Genomic DNA, 9976 nt, shown 5'->3' with positions numbered 1-9976 from the left:
TGGGGGAGGGTTTTGGGGGTGCAGCTAGCGAGCAGCTGCCCTTTAGAGGGATTCCCCTTTCCTCCTCCGCCCTCACCTCACGACCCCCACAGTGGTGGGCCTGGCTACTTTTTCCGTTTTCTCACATTTTACAAAGACTATGCAGCGGGCACCTCCATATTGAAGCCCCCTCTCAAGTCACTTATTCTCTACTTCAGCCTGCTGCTCCTGTGAAGCTGGAGGGCCTCTGGTTGGCCCTCCAGCCTTGAGAGCATGCCCACCTCCCTACATTGGACAGGGAGCCAGTTTCCATGCCAAGCAAAGGAGGCACCTCCATGGAAGTGCTAAAGAGTGACTGCTTCACCCCTGGTTCGGGACTTGGAACCTGTCTCGACTCCTGTTTCCCAACTCAAGGGAAAATCCAGCCTTCAGCTGAATGAGTTTGCACGGTTTTGGTTTCGTTCTGTAAAGTTGGTGCATTTATGTTAGATACACAGTCTCAATCCCAAAGAGCAGAGCATTGAGTTTGGACAGGTCTCATTCGCTAATGTTATTTTGCTGAGTTTGGAGAGTCTCAGTCTGATTCTTTGTATTCTGCCTTTCAACACTCTTAATTGACTGAGGTTTACTTCAGGGCAAAAATTTGCACCTATTCTGGGTCTAGTCTTCTGAGTGTGCTGCTAAAGGCTATAGAGTTAAAGAATGCTGATGAAAGTGTCTGGGGAGACACTCTGTGGCTAAGAATGCTAAGTTGGAAAAGGGTTATCAGAGAAGCCACTCACACATTGTAAACCAGCCTCCACTCACTGGTTGTCCAGTGGAGCAATTTTCTATTTCCTACTAATGTTCCTGTCTCTTTGATCAGTGTGCCTGCCTCAATTTCCTTTTGTACTGTCTGTGAAGTAGAATTCAACATTTTAATGCATTTCACATGAAAAAATACATTTGGGATTGTGACGAATGTAATAAAAATATCAAACGCATCACAGCTTATTGGGCTATCACTGATAAACAATCGGTTCTATACCTGTGCTCCAGAATTGTTTAAAGTTCAATATTACAAAGCTGTTTGCAAAATTATTCATTATCATATGCCCATATGTATTATGTTTTTATTGTCTGTTCTTTGTAGCTGTACGATGGAAACTGTTAAATTACTGTACGTTATTGTATATTCATGAGTCATGATTGCAGAATAGAATAATCCATCAGTTTGCACACCAGCGTTCTCTACAGTGTTACAAAGTTATCACAGTGCAATGCATCATGATTGTATAGAGCAATACAGATTTGTTACGGTGCTGTCTTATGTTTTATATGCCTGGGCTTTAAAGCTCTGTGCAGTATAATTATTCATGTGCCCTTCCATCATTGTAAAAGAACACAGGCCAACGTAACTGTGTCTGCCTAATCTCAAGGCAATTCAGAGTAACCAGGCAACCAGTTAGGGACCTGAGCAGCATGAGAAAAATCCACATGGATTACTCTACTTTCTGTCTCCCCTTACACACTCAACCCTGTCATGTTCTACACTTCCCTCTCCATCACCCCTTAGACTCTGCACTCCCATTCCAGTTAAACTCTCCACTCCTTCTGCTTGGACCCTCTCCCTTTCTGTTAGACTCTTCTCTTCCTTTCCTGTTGAACTCTCTGCTCCGTCTCCTTCCACCCTCTACTCCTGTTAGATTCTCCTGTCCATCGCCTCTTATATTCACCACTCCTTTGCCTATTAAACCATCCGCTGCTTTGTCTGCTGTATTCACCGCCCTCCCCCCTGCCAGACTTCCATCTTCACCATCTTTTTTGACTTCCCACCCTGTCACATGACAAACCATCCTCTCCATCTCTGTTAATACTCTCAATTAGCTGTTAGAATTTCCAGCCCCTAACCTCTGAGACTCTCCTCCAATTGCCATCAAAATCTTCCCATTAGCCTCTTTTTTCCACTACTTGTCAAGTTGTCCTTTGCTTTACATGCTTTCATCTCCGCTGTTCAATCTGGCAGATTGTCCATCTCATGATCTGTCGCCACTTCCTCTCCTAAACTCTCCATTTGCACCACTGGTGAAGTTGTTCATTAATGCTGGGATGAAACCTCCTTCCAGTGTTGGATGCTTGGACGTCATGCAGTCTCTACAGCAATGCTGCTGTGTTTTAACCCGAACCCACTTAGTTTGAAGTGCCTTGTGGGTTATCCACATTGAGAGCCAGGCCTGTGTTGACAATAAAGCCAGCGAATAACTTAATCAATTAGACAAAGGGGTGAAATGGTGACGGAGACAGAAAATAAGATCCTGGGCAAGACCGTGATGACAAAACAGATTAGAGGGCAGAAACAGCAGATGGGGTGGCCCTCAATGTCTCCGCAGAAAGACTTTAGAGAGGTCAATTCCGAAAGAATCCAACATGTGGCAGCCCAGTGGGTGTGACGTCAAAGCATGTTCCACCATTGTATCAGATGAATCAGCTCCTTAACTGGTTAGCCAATGGTTGACGTAGCATTAAACATCCCTTCCACCGCACCCCCTCACCGCCCCCCCCCCCCGCCCATTTTAACTGGTTGCTAAGTAACCACAGGGCCTAGCGATTGGTTGCTCACAAGTCCATTAGGCTTGACCAGAGTTGGTGCGGAGTGTAAAGTGAGATGCAGTTCTCTGCCCAGATACACGGATACTGGGTTAGCAAATGGGTAACCTCGATTAATGGATCCTCTTCTCTCATTCGATCAAAGTAGGTAAAGGCTCAGGCCCCAATTTTCTGGTGATTCCGGTTATTCCATCTGTTCTCATTTTAATCAATCTTGTCATCATTTTTCCAAGGGATTGTGAAATGTGACTTGTCAAGTCTGTGGAGGTTCCAGGTGTCTAACTAACCCTTCTCTCTTAACTTGAAACTGTGTAATGATCTGCTAGCTGCTAATATTAGTTCTGCACAAGATTGAATAGATGAAGGATATTCAACGGGAACAAAACTATTTCATTATTCTGTGACAGGTTTGTTGAATCATCAGCTTTAAAAAAAAAAGAAAAATTATTCCACTGGTTGCAGTGCTCGAAAATATGTTAATCTATTTTCTCTTTTTTCTTGCACTTTTTCACTCTCTCTCTCTTCCGATGCTTAAATAGAAGTGGAACAAAAAGGTAAAGCTATAACATGCACAGTTCCAACCCCAACACTTTGTTTTTTTTGTACCTATATAATTGTTTACTCCCTTACCCCCTTTTCTCTGGTCCGCTGGCCCTAAGAGAGGCCACCTGTGTAGCCAAAAATTAATTCAGACTCGATCTCTACCTGTAACTAGCAATCATTGGCCTGTGTCACATATCTAACATGGGGACATCAGCAAGTGTAAAATAAAAATCGCTCGGGATGTGTTGTTTTTACCTCCTTAGGGATATTCCTCACCCATGGGTGCCTCAATGTGTCCATCTGCCTGATTTTTATCCAGAACCTCCTCATTGTTTCCCATAGCAACCAGGTTCCCTGAGCTACCTCACTCGCTGCTCCTCTCTCTCTGCTTTTTTCAATCTTCCTTTCCACACCTGTAAGCTTTGTTTATCTATGATTTGGTTCCTTGATTGGTTCTGTGGCGCAATGACTCGACCAGACGCCAGATTGAATTTATTTATTTGCCTACTGTTTAATTTAAGGGCATTTTTTTTTTTTGGTTAAAAAAAAATGGTCCAGAGAGAGAAAAAAAAACAATGTGGTAACTTTGTCCTCAGTGCAGCCGGTGATGTGATGCAGTCATGATGTGATATTCTGACCACGTTCGATGTGAGGTGGGGTTTGACAAAAGGTGAATTGGAAATTGGGGGAATTAATTGGGGGAATTGCTAACTCAAGAATGGATGTGATGTGCAGGGAGCAGGACCACAGGGAAATGCGCCTCCCAATGCAACCCAACCGCTCGAAACTGTGTTTTCATCCATCGTGACCTGCATCTCACTTTACACTCTGGGTCTGTCGGATCGCCTAGGGCAACAGGTGGGAGTGGGCTTTGAGACCTGGGTCCAGTCAGAGGCACCAGGCCCGCGTCTTGTGTGAATGGTTTAACCATGTGTCTCCTGGGCTCTGCGACTGGGGTTAGTGCCTTGGGTTGCCAGCCCTCCAGGACTGCCCTGGAGGCTCCGGCAACTTAAAGGGTTAATAATCTCCGAGGCGCGCTGGCCGGCAAATCCCCTGGAGAAAGTCAAGAATCGTCCAGTCAAATAACAAAGAGCCTGTTTGCCGTCCACTTGGCCATGGGGTGTCAGGTGAATATTAAAAGTTCACGCCTTGCATTCGGTGAGCCAGCTAATGGGGTTTGGCCCGGTGTTTATTATGCTGGGTTTCACCAGGGGCATTGTTCTGGACTGTCCCTGCTCCAAGTGCGTTCCCCTGGGGAACTCATGCTCTGAGTGTGTTCTCCTGGACGGTGTATGTTCCGCGTGTGTTCCCCTGTGTTTACGCATGTTCTGCACGTGTTCACCCGGGGCGCTCGGGTTCCAAGTCCTCTTCCCGGACCAGCAATTGGCCACCCTGCTGAAGTGTTTTAACGTAAGTCACACACAATTCGACAAATTCCCTCTGTCGGCACAGAAAGCTGAAGTGCAGGGGTTGAAAAAAAAATCGTCTTATTTACAAATAAGTAATGGCAATCAATCAAAAAGTGTTAACGCAATAGAGTGTGTAAAGTGCCAGTACCCCTTTGTAACAATGGCTTTCGATTCAGTACAAGTGCGAAATGATGAGCTTTTCTCTCGGTCAGTTAAGAGTGCCCTCGAACAAACTTGCTTTAATCCAGGCTGCTCGAGCAGGAGGCTCTTTCAGATGGGATGTCAATGGTTTGAATGAAGGACCTCGTCCTTTTCAAATCCCTGGCATTTAACCCAGCTACAGTTAACTTGTTGTGGTACAGAGGCTTACAAAATATCAACGTTTCACAACAAACACGTTCACTGAAACTCCCGGGTGAAATGGTCATCGATTATTATCTGGTGTGAGGTAAGAAATATTTCAGATCCAGGCTCAAAAGCATAAGTCTGCACCATGGACCGAGATAGAGGGGTGATTTTAACCCTACAGACAGAGCAAAAACCGGGAGGCTGAAGAGTTAAACAACGAGGTAACTAATCTGTCGATTACACAATGGGGACACGACATCTTAACCTGCAAGGCCGAGAATCTGAATGACCAAGAGCATCAGTGCCCCAGAGAATCACACTCCGGGCATCAGTGCCCCAGAGAAACACACTCGGGGCATCAGTGCCCCAGAGAATCACACTCAGGGCATCAGTGCCCCAGAGAATCACACTCCGGGCATCAGTGCCCCAGAGAATCACACTCAGGGCATCAGTGCCCCAGAGAAACACACTCGGGGCATCAGTGCCCCAGAGAATCACACTCAGGGCATCAGTGCCCCAGAGAATCACACTCAGGGCATCAGTGCCCCAGAGAATCACACTCAGGGCATAAGTGCGCCAGAGAATCACACTCAGGGCATCAGTGCCCAGGGAAACGCACTCAGGCAATCAGTGCCCAGAAAAAGACACTCAGGGTATCAGTGCACAGAGGAACACACTCAGGGTATCAGTGCCCGGAGAAATAGACTCAGGGCATCAGTGCCCCAGGGGAACACACTGAGGGCATCAGTACCCTAGAGAAATGCACTCAGGGCATCAGTGCCCCACAGAAACACACTCAGGGCATCAGTATCCCTGAGAGCACACTGTGGGCATCAGTCCCCAACGAAACGCACTCAGGTCACCAGTGCCCCAGAGAAACACACTCAGGGCATCAGTGCCCCAGAGAAACACACTTAGGGGATTAGTGCCCCAGAGAAACACACTCAGGGCATCAGTGCCCGACAGAAACACACTCAGGGCATCAGTGCCCACAGAAACCCACTCAGGGCATCAGTGACCGGAGAAACACACTCAGGGCACCAGTGCTCAAAGAAAAACACTCAGCACATCACTGCAGCAGATAAACACACTTAGGGCATTAGTGCCTAGAGGAAAACACTGAGGGCATCAGTGCCTGAGAGAAACACATTCAGGGCATCACTGCACAAGAGAAACACATTCAGGGCATCAATGCCCCAGTGAAACACACTCAGGTCATCAGTGCCCAGAAAAACACACTCAGGGCATCAGTGCCCCAGAGAAACACACTCGGGGCACCAGTGCCTCAGAGAATCACACTCAGGGCATCAGTGCCCAACTGAAACACACTCAGGGCATCAGTGCCCCAGAGAATCACACTCCGGGCATCAGTGCCCCAGAGAACCACACTCGGGGCATCAGTGCCCCAGAGAATCACACTCAGGGCATCAGTGCCCCAGAAGAACACACTCAAGGCACCAGTGCCCCAGAGAATCACACTCAGGGCATCAGTGCCCCTGAGAATCACACTCAGGGCATTAGTGCCCCAGAGAATCACACTCAGGGCATCAGTGCCCCAGAGAATCACACTCCGGGCATCAGTGCCCAAGAGAAATACACTCGGGGCATCAGTGCCCCAGAGAATCACACTCAGGGCATCAGTGCCCCAGAGAATCACACTCCGGGCATCAGTGCCCCAGAGAATCACACTCACGGCATCAGTGCCCCAGAGAATCACACTCCGGGCATCAGTGCCCCAGAGAAACACACTCGGGGCATCAGTGCCCCAGAGAATCACACTCAGGGCATCAGTGCCCCAGAGAATCACACTCACAGCATCAGTGCCCCAGAGAATCACACTCAGGGCATCAGTGCCCCAGAAGAACACACTCAGGGCATCAGTGCCCCAGAGAATCACATTCCGGGCATCAGTGCCCCAGAGAATCACACTCAGGGCATCAGTGCCCCAGAGAATCACACTCCGGGCATCAGTGCCCCAAAGAAACACACTCGGGGCATCAGTGCCCCAGAAAAACACACTCGGGGCATCAGTGCCCCAGAGAATCACACTCGGGGCATCAGTGCCCCAGTGAAACAGACTCAGGGCTTCAGTGACCAGAGAAACACGCTCGGGCATCTGTTACCCACCAAAAAAACACTCAGGGCATCAGTATCCCAGAGAAACATGTTCAGATCATCAGTGCCCAAAAGGAAAACACTCAGGGCATCAGTGCCCAGAGAAGACACTCAGGGCATCAGTGCCCAGAGAGACACATTCAGAGCACAAGTGCCCAAAGAAAGGCACTCAGGGCATCTGTGCCCAAGTGAAGCACACTCAGGGCATGAGTGCCCCAGAGATACACGCTCAGGGCATCATTGCCCCAAAGAAAGACACTCAGGGCATCAGTGCCCAGAGAGACACGTTCAGAGCATCAGTGCCCAGAGCAAGACACTCAGGGCATCTGTGCCCAAGTGAAGCACACTCAGGGCATGGGTACCCCAGAGATACACGCTCAGGGCATCATTGCCCCAGAGAAACACACTCAGGGCATCAGTGCCCCACAGAAACACGCTCAGGCCATCAGTATCCCTGAGAACACACTGTGTGCATAAGTGCCCAACAGAAACACACTCAGGGCATCAGTGCCTGAGAGAAACACATTAAGGGCATCACTGCCCCAGAGAAAAACACTCAGGGCATCAGTTCCCAGAGAAATAAACCCTGGGCATCAGTACCCTAGAGAAACGCACTCAGGGCATCAGTGCCCAGAGAAACACACTCAGGGCATTAGTGCCCAGAGAAACACACTCAGGGCATCAGTGCCCAGAGGAACACACTCAGGTCATCAGTGCCCAGAAAAACACACACAGGGCATCAGTGCCCAGAGAAACACACTCAGGGTATCAGTGTCCCAGGGGAACACATTGAGGGCATCAGTACCCTAGAGAAATGCACTCAGGGCATCAGTGCCCCACAGAAAAACACTCATGGCATCAGTATCCCTGAGGACACACTGTGGGCATCAGTGCCCAATGAAACACACTCAGGGCATCAGTGCCCCAGAGAAACACACTCAGGGCATCAGTGCCCCAGAGAAACACACTTAGGGGATTAGTGCCCCAGAGAAACACACTCAGGGCATCAGTGCCCGACAGAAACACACTCAGGGCATCAGTGCCCGACAGAAACACACTCAGGGCATCAGTTCCCGACAGAAACACACTCAGGGCACCAGTGCTCAAAGAAAAACACTCAGCACATCACTGCAGCAGATAAACACACTTAGGGCATTAGTGCCCAGAGGAAAACACTAAGGGCATCAGTGCCTGAGAGAAACACATTCAGGGCATCACTGCACAAGAGAAACACATTCAGGGCATCAATGCCCCAGTGAAACACACTCAGGTCATCAGTGCCCAGAGAAAGACACTCAGGGTATCAGTGCACAGAGGAACACACTCAGGGTATCAGTGCCCGGAGAAATAGACTCAGGGCATCAGTGCCCCAGGGGAACACACTGAGGGCATCAGTACCCTAGAGAAATGCACTCAGGGCATCAGTGCCCCACAGAAAAACACTCATGGCATCAGTATCCCTGAGAACACACTGTGGGCATCAGTGCCCAATGAAACACACTCAGGGCATCAGTGCCCCAGAGAAACACACTCAGGGCATCAGTGCCCCAGAGAAACACACTTAGGGGATTAGTGCCCCAGAGAAACACACTCAGGGCATCGGTGCCCGACAGAAACACACTCAGGGCATCAGTGCCCGACAGAAACACACTCAGGGCATCAGTTCCCGACAGAAACACACTCAGGGCACCAGTGCTCAAAGAAAAACACTCAGCACATCACTGCAGCAGATAAACACACTTAGGGCATTAGTGCCCAGAGGAAAACACTGAGGGCATCAGTGCCTGAGAGAAACACATTCAGGGCATCACTGCACAAGAGAAACACATTCAGGGCATCAATGCCCCAGTGAAACACACTCAGGTCATCAGTGCCCAGAGAAAGACACTCAGGGTATCAGTGCACAGAGGAACACACTCAGGGTATCAGTGCCCGGAGAAATAGACTCAGGGCATCAGTGCCCCAGGGGAACACACTGAGGGCATCAGTACCCTAGAGAAATGCACTCAGGGCATCAGTGCCCCACAGAAAAACACTCATGGCATCAGTATCCCTGAGAACACACTGTGGGCATCAGTGCCCAATGAAACACACTCAGGGCATAAGTGCCCAACAGAAACACACTGAGGGCATCAGTGCCTGAGAGAAACACATTAAGGGCATCACTGCACAAGAGAAACACATTCAGGGCATCAATGCCCCAGAGAAAAACACACAGGGCATCAGTTCCCAAAGATACACACTCAGGGCATCAGTTCCCAGAGAAACACACTCAGGGCATTAGTGCCCAGAGGAACACACTGAGGGAATCAGTACCCTAGAGAAATGCAGTCAGGGCATCAGTGCCCCGCAGAAAAACATTCATGGCATCAGTATCCCTGAGAAAACACTGTGGGCATCAGTGCCCAATGAAACACACTCAGGGCATCAGTGCCCCAGAGAAACACACTCAGAGCATCAGTGCCCGACTGAAACACACTCAGGGCATCAGTGCCCAGAGAAACACACTCAGGGCATCATTGCCCCAGAGAAGTACACGCAGGGCATCAGTGCCCCAGTGAAACACACTCAGGGCATCAGTGCCTAGGGAAAGAGACTCAGGTCCTCAGTGCCCAGAGAGACACGTTCAGAGCATCAGTGCCCAGAGCAAGACACTCAGGGGATCTGTGCCCAAGTGAAGCACACTCAGGGCATGGGTACACCAGAGATACACGCTCAGGGCATCATTGCCCCAGAGAAAAACATTCTGGGCATCAGGTCCCCAGAGAATCACACTCAGGGCATCAGTGCCCCAGGGAAACACACTCGGGGCATCAGTGCCCCAGAGAATCACACTCGGGGCATCAGTGCCCCAGAGAATCACACTCGGGGCATAAGTGTCCCCGAGAATCACACTCCGGGCATCAGTGCCCCAGAGAATCACACTCACGGCATCAGTGCCCCAGAGAATCACACTCCGGGCATCAGTGTCCCAGAGAAACACACTTGGGGCATCA

The 9976-nt window shown here is 49.5% G+C and overlaps 1 protein-coding gene across 1 annotated transcript in view; it reads left to right on the top strand.

Annotated features, from left to right (window-relative positions):
• Positions 1-4431: 4431 nt before the first annotated feature.
• LOC144668756 (adhesion G protein-coupled receptor L1-like) overlaps positions 4432-9976 on the top strand; it is a 153445-nt gene continuing 147900 nt past the window's right edge. Inside the window, exons 1-2 of the mRNA XM_078531087.1 lie at positions 4432-4518; positions 7046-7160. Of these exons, the coding sequence (XP_078387213.1) occupies positions 4432-4518; positions 7046-7160 (202 nt within the window). The remainder of the gene's footprint in view (positions 4519-7045; positions 7161-9976) is intronic.

Source organism: Cetorhinus maximus, chromosome 28, assembly GCF_964194155.1.
Source record: "Cetorhinus maximus chromosome 28, sCetMax3.hap1.1, whole genome shotgun sequence".
NCBI lineage: Eukaryota > Metazoa > Chordata > Chondrichthyes > Lamniformes > Cetorhinidae > Cetorhinus > Cetorhinus maximus.
This window is presented reverse-complemented; position numbering and strand designations above follow the sequence as displayed.